Below are 20,204 nucleotides of genomic sequence, written 5' to 3'. Positions count from 1 at the left end.
ATGGGATTTTTTCCCCCCAAATGTCACTGGGATTAAAATAACAGGAAACCGGAGATGGAAGCATTAGAAAGGGGCAGACTTTGGCAGCTGCATGTGCCTACACTGCTACAGAGGACATCCTGGTTGTAGTGCTTATTTAAGAAGATGGGGGAAGGGAAAACAAATATCAGGACTAAATAAACACTACAGAGAGCAGCATTAGTGTTTTGTCACTTAATTCTTTGTCCCTAGAAAAATGGCAACTTCTAAGGTTTAAGATTAATAAAAACATTTGCATTTGCATCTTAATGTATGAATAAAATATCACTTTCATGTACCCACCTTAGGGTCCATTTATAATTAAAATTATCTAATAGGGACAAGTATGCAAATGTTGAGTGCATTTAAATACGTACTTTATAGTTTATGCAAAGACACTTTGGTAGTTTTGGAAAGCCTCTTTTTTGCCAGATAGGAGCTTGAAGAATTTTTCTGCTGTATCATAGAGCTCATGAAGGAAAACATGCTATTTTGGCATCAGTCCTTAAAAATGCCTTCTATGACTTCCACTGATGCCACTTCTGGTAAATATTTCAACTTCCATTTTCACTCCATTCATGAAACATGGTAAGTAAGTAGTGAGCACTTTTCTGCTGGAAAACTTCTGTCTTCCACCTAAGTCTCTATCAAGGAAGAAGAGGCTATTGGAGAATTCATTTCAGTGAAGAAAAAAAAATAAAGTCTCCTGGGGGCTTAAACACAGACTTGCAAAGACCACAAGGCCAAAGCTTTCATTTTCATCAGCTATTTGGTTCAAACTTAAATTTCTGTTTTAAAAACTAATTTTGATCTATAGACCTATTTATCTTAGTTTCTAAAATAGGCGAGACCACAACCGTTTCATTCTCCTGGTTTATGTGGAATGAAGCCAAACATATGGCAAATCATACGTTGACAGAGGAATTTGGATGTATGGCTTCCTCCTCTGCGTGTTATTTTCAATCTCACCACCACTGGCAGGCAACCAGCTGGTGAGGGTGGTGGGGCAGGAGCCTCTGAGTGCACATGCACACTCATGCATATGCCTTGGTGGCCCCTTAAAACCAGAAGTGGTTTATGCGAGGTGTGTCACAGTAAAAATTGAAGGGTGAAAAGAAGCACGTGATTAGCAGTTTGCTCCTATGTAGCTCAAACATCCAAGAATATTTTATCTTCATGCAAGATGCAAACGCCCAATGAAGTACGTGAAGTGTTATAGGTGCCCTGACTTACCACACAGAATCCAGAGCCGTCCAAACACTCGTTGGAATTGCCGCTACAGTCACAGGGCACACATTCTCCTGACAGGGTGTGAAAGAATCCAGCATTACATTTCTGCAACAGACACACCAAACCATTTTGATTAATGAAAAGATTGAATTTTGGTCAGTATTTTCTGAGAAGAATGAGAGAAGGTGATTATTAAATGATCTAAACATTTCTAAAATGAATATATTAAACGACATATACAAAACATACTAAAATAGACTATTTATATTACCATTCAGTGACAGATGATTTATATACAATCTTCTTTGTTACATAACTTTTTTCCTCTTCTTTCACTTTTCAGGAGAACAGAAATGCCTTTAACATTGTCTTATTGCAAGGAAGAATAAGAAGTATAACAGTATGGAGAGAATAAGAATAAGAAGTATAAGAAGAATAAGAAGCATAACAGTATGGGAGAAAAAAATGCTAATGTTTTCTTCCAATATAAGCAAACAAAACAAGATGATGATTAAGTATTAGTCAGGGTGAGGTCGTGCTCCCTGCAAATAAAGACCTCTCATTTCAGAAATCATTAGCTATGTATGGGAGAGCAAATTAGAGCTGTCTTTCATGAACTTCAGCTCTTAAAAACTTCTGTTTCTTCAGATGCTAACATTTTAAAGAAAGGGATAAGGAAGTTAATGAGTTCTTACACTTGTCAAGTCCCATGTGGGTGCTATTCACATGTGTATTTCATTTATCTTCATAACGCTGCTAGGAACACATGACTTTCTCTTGTCCTAGTGATGAGCTCATGAGACTGAGAGGTGCGTGGCTTGTGGGGATGTTAAACTATCCTGTCATACACCAATTGACCTGCACAATCATCAACTGCCCTCCCCAGATGTCACTTGTGTGCCATTTGAGACACACACTGAGATTGTTCCTATGTGATTGGGCTGTGGATATGCATTGGATATTTCTTTGGAATGTCTCAGTGATGAAGGACAGAAATGGCATTATGGACCTGGAAATCCACTCCCCGCCCATTAGACAAGTTTATGTCTAAAGAATTCCAGACAGATAAGAATCTGCTTTGTTTCCACAGACTTACAGAGTCCGAGATTTCACATCACACACCCCATTGACCCATTGTGGCTTGCACTTCCCTGGCGACCAGGAAATTTTTCATTATATCTGGCTGAAGTCCCTCTGATTGCTATGCAAACCTATTTCCTCTTGCTTTTTACTCTGTAAAGAAAGAATCACTAAACACCGTTCATAGTATTAAAAAAGCCCCATCAGTTTACACTTTAAAACTAAAATTTAATAAACCCCATTTGGAGGAAGTTTAATAAAGAATAACGACATTTGTCTATAAAAAAAAGGCAAAGAAATTTCACGTTTCCAGGTTAGAGAAATAAGGCTAAGAAATGATTAATTTATAATTTTATAATGGAGATTTTGTGGTTGATGGTAAGCTTCTTTCTCACTTTCCACTAGAAAACAAGAGAGAGAAAGGCACTAAGATTTCAGCAGGAAGCATTTAATTTAGACCACTTAATTTCACATTTTTAGCCTTTTTCCCAAAGTAAAACATACATGTTTTCATTGTGGTACAGTACACAAATTGATATCTATATCTATATTGATGTAGATATGAAGATAGATATAGATATCCATATATATGTGTCTCAGAAAAAAGATTCACAAAATAATAATGTACCTTAAAATTCTCTATTGTATTTAATAGTATATCCTGGTATGACCCATAACATTGATCTGATGACCTATGAATGAGTTGTAGTTTTGCATTACTGCAGGGTTTTCTTTATAAGAGTAGTGGATAAGAGTAGTGAGGGTCTTAATATTAGTTATCTCAGTAGCCTCCTAAATGGTGGTTTCTGAGCTCTCTAACTGGCCATGTTATAGCCTTCAGGGGAGCTTCTGATTCAGTGAAAGCAAAGGATCTGCATTAAAAAAAAAAACCAAAACACCTTTTGTGTCTTAGAGTAACTTTAGATTTACAGAAAAATTGTGAAGGATCTGCATTTTAAAAAGCTCCCCGAAGATTCTGATAGTTGACCAGGTTTGGAGGCGTCTCTCACAATATCTTGTATATATTAATTGCTCAAAGAACACTTGGTGATGTGGGTGGTTTAGAAAAGGACAGCAAACTGGAGGCATATATACTATTGGGAGCCCACAGACCATACTCATAATCCATCTACTGCTCTCTGCTAAGGCTGGGTTCAACTCTTTGTCAACAGTCCAGCAGCCAGGGCTTAGATTAGACTGCACAAAACATGAAATCTTTGTGATGTGCCAAGTTTAGGAGGAGAGTTCACTGTGAGAGCCTGCCATTATCCACTTACCACTCCCCAGTCTGAGATTACGACCTTGGGTGAAGGAACTTGGCTCTGGGTCTCTTATAATGTGTGAGATGGGAAGAAAAAGGAGGTGGGAACAGGGCTGTGTTAACTCATTTGGCACCCCTCCCCCTGCTGAGGGGGTGAGGAGGGCGGGCAGGAAACCCTGGCAAACTCCGTTTCTGCTGGACCTTGTCCACCTGAAAGAAATATATTCTTCAATCATCTATCTGGAGGCCCTGGGCATGGCTGCTAAAGCACATGTCCTGGGTAGCTTGGGTCTTGTGTTGTGGAACTTTGGAGGATTCCCTGGAAAGGAGTTGTTAAGTGGTTCAAGAGAAGTTTGAAGGAAGAGCTGTTTAAAATTGTTTCCTTTAGGTAGAAATATTTCATCACGGCTCTAGGGAGTCATTATTTATTTATTTTTACTGACTCTTTCCTTGAAATTTCGAAGGACCTGGCAAAATTGACCTTTTTATGATATCAAAAGACAGATATTTCCAAGTATGAAAGCAGAACGACATATTTTTTAGTTTTGCTCCTGGTTAATGTAACCTCTAGCCTTAGTAATTCTAATACCTGTGCTATTTAGTATTTAGAGGCCTGTGAGAACTGAATGGGCTCTCCACAAATTAGTGTCTATTTTCTTTTGGAAGATTCTCCACAGCGCATTAAAGAAAGATGGTGTTTGTGTATGTATAGGTATGAGAGAGTAAGAGATGAAGCCTTACAATCAATTTTTTTGATACCACACTGAATCCTCTTTTCCACATGAGAAGCCTGTCCTATACCAGACAACTGTAAAAACACAATCTTATCATTCAGAGAATCTGTACCTTCTGGGGTGCCATGGTCTTTTAAAAATTGATAGTAATAACAAGGATAATGATGATGATGACAATAATTATAATATAGTCACTATCAATGTCATACAACTCTAAGAGAGTCAGACTAATCCAAATCTTGCTCTTTCTTTGCTATAACTTGCTGCCCCTATAAATAAATACATAAAGTTCGTATATTTATTTAACTGAACATGAATATCTACCATTTTTAAGTCACCGTGTCAATTATGTTGCCCAGTTCTCTCACTTGACCCCACAGTAGCCCTATAAGGTAGGTTCCCTTGTCTTCATTTTACTGGAGAAGACTTTGTGACTTACAGAGATGTGTTACTGAAACCAGCTAATACAGATAAGAAATGGTAGACCCAGATTTAGGTCCTTTGTTTTTCCCTCAAGTTTTAGCTCTTAACCATCTTCTGTACCATTAATATATTGAACCAAACCTTTCTTGTTGAACATTTAGGTTATTTTCAAATTTTTGCTGTTATTAACATTTCAAACACAGGCTGAAATGCATAAAAATGTGAAATATCTCCTTTAAATTCCAGAAAAAAAATTTGCTAGTAGACACAATACTTAAAAATCCATGGTTATTAATATGTGGAAACCATTGAATGGGGATATTTACTTTTAAAAACATTTATGTTAGCCAAATTGTCAATTTGACCAATTACCTTTCACTAAGTCACTTGTAGATCTTTTATAGCTCTTCATTATTAGGAGACTCATATTATCACACTTGCCTCCTGCTCTACCATTAAGACTGAATTATTCAATACCATTTACTTCTGCCTTTTGAAAAATAAGAGTTAAAAATTCCCATTTGCTTATTTTGTTATAATTAGTATGAGGCCTGGCTTGGAGTAAAATCATTGTATGTGTACTTGCCTAATTTTACATTTATAGAAATGAGAACTAGATGCAACTTTATGAGGAAATAAGTATGGTGTAGCTACATGTGCCAATTACATTGAAAGGAACTGGGATGACAGTACATGTTATCATTGTAGGAGGAATTTTTTCTAGAAGTTTATCATATGATCACAATATTATTTATTTCACAAGATATGACGAATTAAGATTGCTTAACAAAGTGGACCAAGCGAATGACAGCTATATGATTGTTTGATTATTTTTTTGTTCATTTGAAGAGCCCCTTGAGAGCCCTAGACTCATACCAATACTGTCATTGGATATAACATTTAAAAATTTTTCTAAAAATATTTAAATCACTTTCTTTCGAAGGATAGACCAATATGCATACTTTGGCTGTGGCAAACTTTTAGGTCATTTGCAGTTATTGAATTAAGTGGGTACCAATCTAAATAATAAAATTTTAGTTAAAAAATTTCACAAAAATCTCGCTGTTTCCTAAACACTATCACAGAGGAGCTAATTAATTGCCCACAAGCCACTACTTTTGCATAGATACCGAATTTCTGAGAACTTCAGAATCTCTGTTGAGAAGCCTGATTCACTAAATCACCTACATACGCGAGTAGATCTTCTAGGGATATAAGGTCCCTAACTATCCATTTAAACAAACCAACAATGGTTTGTTTAAAACCAACAACTCTTGAAGTTGCCATCTGAGAGTACGAAATAAATTCTGAGCTTTCTGAGTCCCAAAGAGGATCAGACCTAAGCCTCCAGCTCCAGCAAATGACAATTAATTAATTACAACAAAATTCCATCACAAAGAACACTCTGTACAGCCCTACTGCCTATTCTCATAGGAGCTAATTGGAATGGTTATTTGCACTGTGTCTCCAACCAAAAAGATCTATGAACATATTGTGTATATTGACTCAACTTATCTTCCGTTCCGAATTAGACTGAGAATTTAATTCAACAACTATTGCTTCAGTTTATTGAGGCTCAAAGTAGAAAGCATAAAAACAAAAACAAAGCCCAAAACTCTCTAGATTCATTCATGTGTGTCCACAATCATTGCTACCATCCAAATTAATCATCTTCAAATTTAACAGCCCATATTACATTACCTTTCTGCTTAGGCTTTTGTCTGTATTTGATGAATTCACTTTTCTCTTGTTTCCAGGCAACAATGATTTTTAGTTCTAGTTTTAGCTATAGTGAGTTCCATGTTTTGTTTTAGTAAATAATAAGTCATCTTAAGATAGAATATTATGCCCAGTTAGGAGCTAAAGCTGGGTGTTCTCACTTAGAATCTGTGGTTCCTGAACAATGCTGACTTCCATCTGCCTAAAACTTGGGCAGACTTAAGAATCAGATGGTATTCAAGGATCTTCTAGTGGAGAACAACACAATTTAATCTGTTCAAAAATTTCCAAAATATTCCACCCTTTGCTAAGGAGGAATGACTTCTGAGAACATATGAATTTATTAAGTGAGTAGGTATTTCACAAGCCATTTTTTCTGTGTCAGTAAAAATAAAGTATGAAATATCTGAAATGGGAAGCAGCTTTGGATTTCAGCTATTGCTAACTTTTGGCTCCATATGTTTTTCAGATAGGGCGTAACATGTCCTGATTTTTAGTATACAAGCCTATAAAGTGCCAAAATGAGTTAAATGGATTATGTGTTGCAGTTACCAGAAGTTTGCTTCTTGATTGATTTTACTTGAATCTGGAGAGAATTACTCTCGCATCCTACCCTGGTATCTCTAAACTCTAGTTTGCGTAATTGAAATTCCCCACATTGTAATAGGCAAAGCTAACTTTTAGATTTTGACAGTGATTTCACCATAACTCAATTAGGAAAATGGTTTCAACATTTTTCAGAGGTTTCTGCAGTTCAAAGACATTTTTTTCTTAGGATGGTATGATAAAGCTAGGCCAAAAAGCAAACACAGACTATGGTGCTGGTTTTCCCTTCTTGGCTCAGAGAGTTACCATTGTGCTTACTGCTTATACCCTATGTCTGCCATGCCTTGTCCAGCTTACAAAACACTCCAGCTCTCAATTTAATCACCAATAAGATAGAGACAGTGACTCGGGTCCTGAGGAATTCCAAGGAGCACAGAGCCATCCTAACCACTCTTAAACCAAGTCCTTTAATTTTGTCAAAAGTGAAGAGAGGGCAATCACATTTATATAACATTTATATGGCTACTCCTCAGCACCCTTTATGGGCTTCCTGGGTGGAAACCAGTGCTCCACTCACAGCTCTCAAATAACTGTCCCTGAACCCTGTTCATCAACTATTTGGACTGTGGATGCCAACAGCCTTGGAGTGTGTTGAAGTACTTGCTACGCTTGCTAATAAATAGCCCTCTTTATTTGTCTAATTAAAAGGATCAACCAAGAAAGTTCACACCCACTACAGTCATACAGGTTTTCTTTTAGAAATGTTGGGTTTGAGGATGATTCTATTTATTAATACTAATGAACGTTTCTTTAATTTGCTTCTTGAAAATTATTTAAAATAATTGTCAAGTCACTTGTTTATAGTAGAGACTGTTGCTTATATAACATAACAAGGCTTCAGTGGCGCCTTTTTTCCTTTGGTTTTTCTAGAAATAAATCTCCTGCTAACATCTGACTTTCTGCTCTTGGTTCATCTCACATCGCCTCCTGTAACTGGCTTGTTCTTTTCACTCCTCGCCTTCCAAGCTACGGTTACACAACATAGCCTCTGAGGCTGCCAGGTTTTTTTTTATATCTGAAAACTGACTCAGTTTTATTTAATTTACTGGGGCAAATGCCTTGGACACGTTTCCAAGAAAGGAAGAGATTGCTAACCATAAGGGTTAGCAATAAGAATGAGTAGATAGAAATGACTTCAGAATTATAGGCATTTAGGGGATTTTGATTTGACTCCTTAGCCTCTCATAAGGAATCAATGTTGTGAGGTGACAGACATCTCTGTTATGTTCATTTGGTTTTTATAAATCACAGCTAATAATTTATTGACAGACACCAAGCATTGAGCTAAGTGCTTTTTATGGATGGCAGTTTGATCATTACCGTTTAATAATAGCCTATAGTCTTGCAAATGTCTGCCTAAATTACTTTTTCTTTGTATGAGAAGTTTGGAGGATGGACTGTCTTTAAATGACAACAGCTTCTCTTCAGTGTACTCAGGCAAGGCAGTAGTACTTTTCTTCATTTGGGGTGTTTCATCAGTGTCCATTGCTGGTAGATGAACCTGCGTCTCTCTTGAGGTGACGTGAGTATTTCAGTGCTATCCTCACCCTGGATTACTCAAGATGCAAGGCACAAAGTGAAAGTGACCGGCAGGACATATCTTTCCTTCCTTATGCTCTTCCTCACAGGTTTATGAAGAAATGCTACAGTTAATTAGTAGGAAAAAAGAAATGTATCCCAAACTTCTATTGCACCCACTTACTCTCAGCAGCTAATCCTGAGTCTTTCAGTGAAAACAGAGGCCATTGGGTGTGAAATCTCATACAGTCTCATTTTTCTAAATTCCCCTTTGTCTTGACTCATTCTTGTGTTTTCTGACCATCTCAGAAGCAATCTCTTCATTGTAGGAAAGAGGAGCCCTGTATCTGTGCTCTGGGATCCACGCATCTCTGGCCATCACACTCTGCCCCATCATCTGGCCTTCCTCTCATGTACCATGCACCTTCACGTCCACAGGGGAGAGGGGAGGCAAAGAGAACACTTAGGTGCTGCATCCTGTGTTGGATGAGCCTTGACATCTTTACCTGGGCTCAGATCCAAGAATATCCTTCCTCAGCTCTGGCTTCCCTTTATTTCCTCCTTCTTGTCCAGCAGATCTCAAGTGAGAATTTAATCACCCTGGCTCTGTTTCCTTCATGCTATGCTGATCCATGCCTCCATCTATCATTGGCTCTGCTTCCAATGCCTGCTGAATCTGTCCTGACAAAGATGGCCAGTGATGTCTCTGTGGCTTTGCTTTTCCAATTCTACTTATCCTCATTCCAGTACTTAACATTGTTGATGGCCAGGTACGGTGGGTCATGCCTGTAATCCCAGCACTTTGGGAAGCCGAAGCGGGTAGATCACTTGAGGTCAGGAGTTAGAGACCAGCCTGGTCAACATGGTGAAACCTCATCCCTACTAGAAATATAAAAATTAGCCGGGCATGGTGGTGCGTGCCTGTAATTCCAGCCACTTGGGAGGCTGAGGCAGGGGAATCACTTGAACCTGGGAGGTGAAGGTTGCAGTGAGCTGAGATCATGCCATTGCACTTCAGCCTAGGCAACAGAACAAGACTCCGTGAAAAAAAAAGAAAAAAAGCAAACATTGTTGAAATTTCTTCCCTCCTTGAAGTTCTCTCTTCTGGTTTCCAGGACATCTCCTTCTTCTGGCATTTTTCCTGCTGATCTTTTGTTCTCAGTTTTTAAAAATTTATTTATTTATTTATTTTTGGAAGGGGGCAGGGGAAGGGGCAGAGGCAGGTGGTTCATCTTCTGTTGCTTCTACATTGCTGGTGTTCTCCAGGGTAACTCTCTTAGCCCTCTTTTCTATCTACAGACTTTTATGTATGGATAAAATTTGTGGATGATGTTAATCTCTCCCACAATTTTATCCTCCAGCTATATTATGGTAATTCCCAAATCTCTCTAAATATCCCTGATCTTACCCTTTTATGCCACCCCCTTGTTTCCAATGCTTGTTAGACAACTCCATCTGCAGTTTCATAGGCCCCTGAAGCTGAGTGTGTCCTACCCTGACTTTATAACAGCCTCTCCAAAATCTCTTTTTCTCCTTATATTATGTCTCAATTAATGATAAAGACCATAGAACATAACAAGAAAAAGTAATGGACTAACACTTTTAAATTATATTAACGTATTTTGCATGAATGTAACTTTTGGAAATACTTCCAGAAGAAGGAATTTTGCAAGGATTAGAGGATGGTGTGCACACAGAATGACACAATTTAAGAACTCAAGTTCTCTTACCTTTCAGAGTCACTGTGCTATCATTGTTTACTTCAAATCTCAGGTTTAAATGCAGATATATGAAGTACCACAGAGATTTGACTTGTCCAAGTGAAGTGTCAGGTGAAAGTGAACTTACACAGTTCTGAACTGTTATAAACTTGCTCTCTAAACTAATACCCCTACCTGTGTTGGGATGGACTGTAGGACGAGGAGTTCTCCAAATTAATTTCTGGATAGAATACAATGTTCACTAAAGGTTAAGCAATTGGAATGTGTTAATTTGAAGCTTACATATTTGTTGTATTATCCAAACTCAACAGTAACCACAGCAACTACTTAGAACTCAGACAACAAAAGAGTTCTCAGGGAGGATAATTTTGTCATTGACATTGTTTAGAATTTCTGGCACATGGTGATAATAAAAAGCAGATTGAGTTTTAGTAAGTTTTATTGTTGTTTTTAAATTCTCTACACATAATGCATGCCCTTGCAACCTCCTGAGTTAGCCTGTTCCCACCTCCTGCCTTCCTTTGTAGGTTGCTGCCTTGTAGAGTTTATATTCTGCCTTTAAAATACTACCAGGGAGATTCTTCCTCCTTGTTCCCAATATCACTGTTTAGTTCAGGATCTTGGTGTTTCTCTCTCCTGGATTATTATAATTCCCTCCACTCTATTCTCTCCATCACGAGATGTTCTTCCTTCCAGTTCATTCTTATTATAAGAATTAGTTAAAAACGCTTATCATATTACTTTTCCACTTTGAACCTCTCAGTGGCTCTTCATTCATTACCTATATGAATACATAAAATTCCTTAGTATGAAATACAAGGAACTTAAACTATCTCTTTAGAGTCAACCTTGGTTCCCTCTGCTCTAATGAAACCACAATACCCCATCAGTCTCATAAATATCATGCTCTTGCCCACTTTGCCTTTGCACATACTATTAGATATGCTACAGAGGCCTGGGATGTCTTTCCCTTCTTCATCTCACCTGGGAACTCTTTCCCTAGACTTTCAGACTCAGTCACATGGCACCTTGCACAGACCTCATTAGAGCACACGGAGCATGACATTATAAATTTTAATTTATACTCTTGCCTCCCTGAAATCACTGTGAGCTCCTTGAGAACAGGGATAGTGTCTTACTAATTTTTGTATCCTCATCTCCTATCATGGTCATTTGCAAATAGCAGGTCGATGCCAAAAATATGTTAGTGGAAAAATTGGTTTGAATTGGTAAAGAATGAGGCAAATGAGGGCAAACTGTGCCAACATTTTGGAGAGCAATTTGGCAAATCTCACAAGTGAAGATATCTCTAGACATGCATGAATCTTTTAAATACAATATTGAGGAAAAAACCAATTGCAGAGGAGAAATGGTATGATGTTTATATTGTATTTTAAAACATGCAAAACAATACGACGTAATACATTGTGTAGGGATATACATATATAAAGAAAAGTATAAAAAAAGAAATGGGAATCTAAGAAATCAGGCCAGTTAAGGGTAAAGGAGTGGGGATGTGACTGAGAAAGAGTTTCAGGGCTTTGACTATTTTATTTCTTAAGATACACGGAGGGCATACATGTTCTTGTGAAAGAATGAAAGAAGAGGAAAAGGAACAAATGAGGAAAAGAAAAGAAAAGAAAGGAAAACAAAAGAACCTACTTAGGTTGACTGGATATAGGATTTCCATGCCTACACCTGGAGAGATCTCTAAAACATCATCTCTAGGAAGTGACTAATGTGGTCGCGACAATAGATCCTGACGCTTGTGTATAATTTCCCCAACTTCCTGGTTATTCACTTTATGTATCATTACTATTAACACAGTTAAAAAAATAAGCAAAAGAACATTCCTTACTTAATTTGTCCTTCCTTTGTTTTTCACCTTACAGCTAGCAGCTACCTCATCCCATGTGGCACATTTCACACATATCTGTCTTAGTTCAAGCGTACATCAGCCTTTAGGTTCTCCTATAATATTTAATTTGATTTCCACTAATTATTTTATTCTAGCAGTAAAGCTATAAGTCCCAGGCTACCTGTGCAATTCGAAAGGCTTTTAGGGTGCCTATTTATTTTAGTTGTGCCTTACTAATTTAAGGCAGAGCTAAAAGATTCTCAAAATAGTGCACAATACTCCCATTTTCCAGTTGACTGAGAAATTACAATATCCAAATTTAAGTAAGAGGGTTTACAGGCCAGTTTTCTGCACTAAGAAAGCATCTATGACCCAAACACAGAGAGTCCTGCTTCCTCAGAGATCTAGAGAGCTAATGATGGGAGTCGTAACCATCTGTGGCCTTAGACTGGCAGAACATGACAAGTGTGAGCCACACGCTCAGGCCAAAGGTTGCCCTCTCCAGCTGGCCTGGAGTTGAAATGGGGGAATCAGGGGAAAATTGTGCAATGATTCAAATGAAGCTGAACTACAGAATTTAGATTATGTTTTTATAGTTTGCTGAATTGTTTTGTATAATCTCTTCCTTTATGTGAAGGTGAAATAATTTGTCAATTAAAATAGTAGATGGTAGTGGATGCTTTTGGAAGATTCCTGTAGACAAAAGGAAATGGAAAAAGCCATGAATTTCAAGAGGGTGCTGGTCACTGATGCAGTCAGTCAGGCCCAGCAGGAATAATCAAAATTCACCTCAGAGAGTTTAAATGAAGAGAAAGAAGATAATTGGAGTTTGCAGAATTGTGGGCAGGTCAAGGAAGCAAGGAATGGAGAGGCCATAAAGTCTAGAAACATTAAAATTTACAAAGATCTCCTCCCCCAAGGGGTTAAAGAAAGCTTGTTACACAAAGCCAGAGAAAGTTGGAACTATGGAAGATGGAAGCTTGCCAGTGAGAGCTGCTATCTTGGGGGTCACGGCTTCTGTCTGAACAACAGTGCTGAGGCAGAGAGGAAGTGGAGCAGAATGGCCTCAACTTTCCCTTCTCCTACTACTTTCCCTGAAATGCAAGAGAGCCTGTGTGCTGCAGCCTTTGGGCATCAGCCTTTTGAGGCAGGGGCAGATCCTGGATCAGTGGGGACAGGTGCAGAGTCACCAGCACACCCTTGTTCCCAGGGTGCTCAAGCAGTGATAGGAAAGACCCGCTGGCTCTTCATCTGGGGACTACTCAGTGGTTTAGCAGATGTGAGAAGTGATGACATCTGATTTACTTTCTTTCTCAGACAGCCCAAGGTCAAGGATTCTTTCAAATAATCAAGTCGTGTTTACCAAATTTCAAAGGCTCATTGAAAAATGTTAATTTACCAGTTAGGATGGTTTTAAATCCTAAAACAAAAGCACAGTCAACTTTTGTTAGAAAATTATTAAATATGACACCAGAAATGCCTGTGGCTTGTAGACTGGGCTAGAAATAGACCAAGGTTTTAGGATTACCTATATTCAGCTGCTTTCAATCATGTCTTCCTCATGGCCCCATTCCTCACTTTCTCTATAGTTGGAGAGCAGCACATCTCCCTCACTTCCCCCCCCCCCTCTTTAAATAGCCCTACCCCTCCTCAGCCTTCCTCAGGCACAAGTCTCTGACAACAGCCAAAACCATACCAACACCTATTATCTCCTCCAACATCCTGAACTCAACTCTCCGTTTCAAAAAGTTGAGTTCAACTCTTTGAAATCAGCTCTTGCAAGATAATTGTTCCTTGTTGAAGTGGAAAGTTCTTTTTAGCTGTAATTATTTTAAACATTAATTTTGTGGTGACAACAAAATTTCAAGTGGTCTCATTGAGGGCCCTAGTTAGGAAACAGCATGGACATAAATTCCTTCTTACAAGACTTATTTCTGGAAGAGCTATTGAAGACTGAAAAGAGCTAGCAAATTGAATTCAATCCATCTGGGGATTGAAATTGCACTATCTAAAGAAAGATGGATTGCACGCCACATATTTGGATTCCCCTGTCATAATTTATAACAACTTGAGCAAAATGACATTTTCCCTTGTTCAATTGATGGAGCATATTTTCAGAGAATCAAAAATGGTAAGGGTTTATATTCAAAGGTGGGATCCATGTCAACTAGTCAATTTTGATAGGGTTCTCGGTACAATTATAGTGAATTAAATGTTAAATGAAAGAATAAAGAACATTTCATAGGTGAGGAACAAATTTCTTTTAAATTCTTTGCCCTTCGTTTTTTCTTACTCTTCTAATAACTCTATAACTACTTCTATTCCCCCAGGAACATGCTCATTTAGGTATTACTTCTTAAGCATTTATATCCAAAATGGCTGGGATGAGATAAATCTACTTTTTGCCATTTTGAGAAATGTCCATGTGTATCTGTGTTCAGTTCCCATTTGTACACCATGCACCTGGCAGCTGTGCAGTAAATACTTGTTGAGTGAATGAATGAATGATTCTCCAAGTATGCTTGCATTTAAGATAGCCCAGCCTCTATATCTCACTGATTGATCTGCCATGGGCATGATGTGACACACTGCAATCTATTCCTTGCAGTGGATGTAATTCCCTATAGTTATGTCCTTTGGATATAACTGAGGCAGCAGAAAGCCTGAGATCACCAATATTTCAGTTCCAGCTCTACCTGAGTGACCTTGCCCAGGTTATTTAATTCTAAGGTTCAGCAATGTTTAAGTTACTGGTTCCTCATCTTTCTTCCCTGGAAGACTTAACTCCCTGAGCACAGAAACGGGATTCGCCTGATTTGTTGCTGAACCCTCAGTGCCTTCACAGAGCAGATGCTTAATCAATATGTGTTGGATGTGTCTTGGCATTACAAAAACACAGAATGCCAGAGCTGGCAAGGACTATATTCCTTACCTAACTCCTAATTTTAAATTTGGGAAAACTGAGGCTTAGCGAAATAAGAAGTTTATTGCAAGCTGTTTACAGCCAGTCTCGGTGCCTCATGCCTATAATCTCAGCACTTTGGGAGGCTGAGGCCAGCGGATCATGAGGTCAGGAGTTCAAGACCAGCCTGGCCAAAATCGTGAAACCCCATCTTTACTAAAAACACAAAAATTGGCCAGGCACAGCGGTAAGCACCTGTAATTCCAGCTACTCAGGAGGCTGAGGCCGAAGAATCGCTTGAACCCTGGCGGGCAGAGGTTGCAGTGAGCCAAGACCGCACTCCGCTGCATTCTAGCCTAGGTGACAAAGTGAGATTTCGTCTCACACACAAAAAAGAAAGCTGTCTACATAGAGCAAGGTGAGGCATTATTAGTGCTCTACTCACTCAACCACACTTCTTGATGAGGATGATGATGAAGAAGAAAATGATGATGAAAATTGTGGCATTATTGCTAAAGCTCACACTTCTTCTGGGGCTGCAAACAAACCTATGCTGTCTATCTCTGCCTTTCCCTGGGCTATCTGGGATAAAAGTCAACTCTGTTCCGGTTTATCAGATTTATCAAGAGTCTTAAAGAAGATAACTCATTAGTATGTCTTCCTTTTTTCTCAGGAAAGTGCCATTGTCATCAAAAGGTCTCAATATCACTCCCCAGTAATCTCGGAGGGGAGAATGCAGGTGGTGGAGGAGTAAGGTGAAGTGACCTCTCTTAAGCAAACTCAGGTTTGCTCTATGAGTGTGTGTGGCTGAGTCCAGATAGGTAGTCCAGACTATCAGATAGTACTCAGAGATTGCCCATCAGTCCTCTCTTATTACTTGGTTTGATATATGGTAATCATTCTTAATTTAAATACAATAATTTATAGTTGATGTTTTAGTTTTTAACAGTTTTTATACAGTGTAGATAGAAATAGACCATAAAGCAAATAATGTCGATTCCTCATTAGCAAAGTCAACTCTTGATAGAAGCTAGTCAGCTATATCCAGCTATATCCCTGACACCTCCTTTGTTCCATTTGAAGGATCTGACAATGGGCCCTGGGAAAGGATGCTTCTTTGTGTAATATACACCAATATGTGTGCAGGTGTTTCCCCTCATGAATCAGAGGCAGATGTCTGCTCAGGCAGAATTGTGGCAGCTTGACATATGTCTGGCCCCACCTAACAGGAAAACTACGGCCCATAAATTGTACTAATAAAATACCATCACTGCAATTCTGACTGAGCAATGAAACCAACACCTTCATCCTTCAACACTAAGGAAGTATATACCCCACAGAGGGTTTGTAACTGGCTCCAAACTTAGAATTGTGTGTTGAACTCCCACTCTGTCATGTGTTTTATGAGTCAAATTTTATGAGACAAATGATAATGAGATTCTACTCCTAGTGCTCTTATTTGTAAAATGTAAGCAGTAGAATCTACTTAGCAACTATTTCACATCTCTACTATGTGTCAAACACCTAAAAAGGCTCAGAAGAATGGCTCTTTAGGCTAAAATCCAAGTATTTCAGAGTGGTAGTCTGCTCAGAGACACTGGTAACAAGGCTATTTTCAGATAGTTCATTAATAAACAAATATACAGAGCACCAATTGCTTATAGACAGCAAGGCAGATGAATTACCATCCTGAACACTCAGCTCCTTAACTTGGGAAGCTTATTTAAAAAAACAAACAGATTTTTGCAACAAGTGGCAAATATACAAGATACAATTTTAACTACAATATCATGAACCATTCATAAGCTACTTCTATTCTTTTTAAAGCATGAATGGTATTCGAAATTGCTATAGAATTTCCATCCTTTTCATGTTACTTAAGGGTATTTTGTAGGATTCCCCCCCACCAAGGTTTTATTTTTAGGTTTCTATGAAATACTGTTTAATGTAAATATATATTTTGTTTAACTTTTCATTTATAAATGGCACAATCCGTACATTTCTTTCAAGTAAAAATTTTGGAGGATAGTTTCAGAATTGCTTTACAATATACCATCAGTTTGTAGCTTTAAATTTTGCCCCCAGATAACTGTTGTGATCAAGATAGCTCTTCTGTTACGGCATGTTCATAAAAGTGAAGGCAAAGAACACAACCTAAATCGAAAAGAAAATGACTGCAAAGGGAATGGCAGTGCCTGGGGTGCAACAAATCTAGTCTTCACACTGCCATTTTAATGACAACAAAATAATACACATTTATGAAAGGAAATGAATGGGGAAGGCTGAGAGTGTTTGATTCAAAGCAGTTCTGTTATCTGTCATTTGAGGGGAAAAATTGTGCTGATTTTAAAACAATACTTTCATTACAGATGTTTCCAGACCCCTTCCCTGATCCAAGGAAACAAAATACCATTCAGCAACAAGCCCAGATTTAGAGATGGGGCTTGTTCCAACATAAACATTTCTTAGCTAGATCTTCTCCATGAAAGTGCATAGTCAATTTTTCCATATACAGTGGGAAAGACAAAGCTTTTAGCTTAAAAGGCATTCTCGCCCGCAGCACGGAGCTCCTGGAATGAACAGCCCAGGGACACTGTGGTTGGCTATTGATGTCACGTGGAATGCTGTGTTGACTTGTTCATCAAAATTATACAACAGAATTGTATCAGAGCGTACACATACCACAAACAGAAGAGTAGGCACTGTTCTGGCTTTCAGTATTTGGTATGGTCATTTTTTCATTTTGTCTCTGCTTCATGTACTACTGGCTATCCAGGGCCCAGCTCAGGGGCTGGCACAAAGTAGGTTTTTCAACAAATAATTGAGAAATGTATAAACAATTTTTAGAGCGCCAATTTTAAAAGGAACTTGCACAGGCAATTTGGGGAATCAGAAGATGAATCATGGACCCTGCTGGCCTTCAGGGGTTCAACGGGGAAAATTTAAGGTGTATCTGTAACTTACTAGAATATTTGGAATAAAGTGCTAAGAATTATAATATCATGAAAAGCACAAAGAAATGCTGAGCGAGCTAAGAAAAGTAAGAGATTATTTTTAACATGGGGAAGAGAGGGAATAAAAAATGGTTCACTGGTAGATGTGGGATTTGTGGAGGATTTTTCTGGAAATAAGAAAACTGAGGTTGAAAGAAATTCTAGGGCAGTTTTTAATTCACTCCTCATAAGGTAGAAAGAAGCTCAAATTTATATTCTTCCCGTTGTTTTATTGCTTCAAGCAGGCATCTTTCACTCCTGGTAATCTCTCTCAATAAAAACGCCAACGGATTTACTTTTTTCTGCTTGCTGGGAATTTCTTTGGAAGGATTAGTTTAATATCAGCAATTAAATTTGTGTAACATCTTCAGCAACCTTCTGGCTTACAGTATACTTACATGGACACACCACCCTCTCTCCACACGTTGCAGATAATATTGGAGTCTTGTCCTAACCCCTGAAATAAATGTTAGGCACATCTGGAAGCCTCATTAATTGCTTGTGGCCACAAGGATCCCATGAGTCACTCTCATGTGGCTTGAAAGTTAGGAATCTTGGGAACAGTCATAATTTTCAAGTTATAACTTATACATAGGGAGAATGTCAGTCAACTATAAAAATAAGTATTTTTTGGCCGGGCACGGTGTAATCCCAGCACTTTGATGGGCCGAGGCGGGCGGATCACCTGAGGTCGGGAGTTTGAGACCAGCCTGACCAACATGGAGAAACCCCATCTCTACTAAAAAAAAAAAAAGTTAGCTGAGAGTGGTGGCACATGCCTGTAATCCCAGCTACTTGGGAGGCTGAGACAGAAGAATCACTTGAACCGGGGAGGCAGCGGTTGCAGTGAGCCGAGATTACACCATTGCACTCCAGCCTGGGCAACAAGAGTGAAACTCCATCTCAAACAAACAAATACATAATTTAAAAAAAATTCTTAATTGAATACCCTTTATTTCTTTTTCTTGCCTGATTCCTCTGGCTAGAACTTCCAATACTATATTGAATAGGAGTGGTGAGAGAGGGCATCCTTGTCTAGTGACTGATTTCAAAGGGAATTCTTCCAGCTTTTGCCCATTCAATGTGATATTGGTTGTAGATTTATCATAAATAGCTTTTATTATTTTATGATGCATTCTGTCGATATCTCATTAATTGAGAGTTTTTAGTATGAAGGGCTGGTGAATTTTGTCAAAGGCCTTTCCTGCGTCTATTGAGATAATCATGTGGTTTTTGTCTTTGGTTCCATTTATGTGATGGATTATGTTTATGGACTTGCATATGTTAAAATTTTTCATTTTGCCGTTTGACGCATTTTACCCAAAGTGAGCTAAGCAAGATAATAAGAGGAACACTTGGTTTTGTGGCTCTCTGAGGGACTACAAGACTGATTTAATGAACTTAGAACCTATCAAGAATGAAAACAAGAATCTGGTGCACTTTGTTTTTGATACTCTGCTGTCATAAACCTACTCACTGTACAGTTGAGATATAGCAAATAAAGTATTCTCATAAAGCTTTGACTACATTTTAGTATATTTTTTCTTTTTTGAAATTTGTTAATTTCTAGTTGATTTGAACGAACTCAAAGGAAATTCATGTGATATATGACTTTGAGGAGAAAGTGCATTTTCTAGATGAACATGAGCTTGTGTTAGCAGATTCAAAAAAAAGAGATTGTAATCAAAACCAACTATTTTAGATAATCTCAGACGAAGATCTAATGTCATAACTACAAAATAGATCCAACACATAGTTTTCAACATAACCGAAGGGAAGAGAAGACAAAAAATGTGCTAAGAAAAAAATAACAGAATGCTTATTTCCACTGAACACTGATATACTGCATGTCCAAAAACACAGGGCATGAGAAAAATGTGCTTCATCTGCCAAAGTAACCACAAATACTGTTTGAAACCAGGAAGAGCCTGGCCCTTTAATAAAAACCTGGAGTTTTTGAGCACCTTACAAAGAGTATTATCTTCTTTGGATAATGCACATAAAGATGATTACTCTGGCCTTACACAGACATCAGTTTCATCTTTTTTTTTTTTTTTTTTTTTTTTTTTTTATATGGGGTTATGTTTTTTTCGCCTGGGAGGGGGTGGAGTGTTGAGGTCGTCCCTCAATTTTAACTCTGC

At 38.2% G+C, this 20,204-nt stretch overlaps 1 protein-coding gene across 4 annotated transcripts in view; it reads right to left on the bottom strand.

Annotated features, from left to right (window-relative positions):
- Window positions 1-20,204, bottom strand: part of LAMA4 (laminin subunit alpha 4) — a 154,666-nt gene that overhangs the window by 114,503 nt on the left and 19,959 nt on the right. For all 4 annotated transcript variants that reach the window (XM_032274986.1, XM_032274988.1, XM_032274985.1 and 1 more), the window contains exon 3: window positions 1,252-1,353. In XM_032274986.1, coding sequence (XP_032130877.1) covers window positions 1,252-1,353 — 102 coding nt within the window. The remainder of the gene's footprint in view (window positions 1-1,251; window positions 1,354-20,204) is intronic.

The sequence above is a fragment of the Sapajus apella genome, unplaced genomic scaffold, assembly GCF_009761245.1.
Source record: "Sapajus apella isolate SASKATOON/1434 unplaced genomic scaffold, GSC_monkey_1.0 scaffold6, whole genome shotgun sequence".
In the NCBI taxonomy this organism is placed as follows: domain Eukaryota; kingdom Metazoa; phylum Chordata; class Mammalia; order Primates; family Cebidae; genus Sapajus; species Sapajus apella.
The sequence above is the reverse complement of the archived record's forward strand: the minus strand, read 5'-3'. Positions and strand labels throughout refer to the sequence as shown.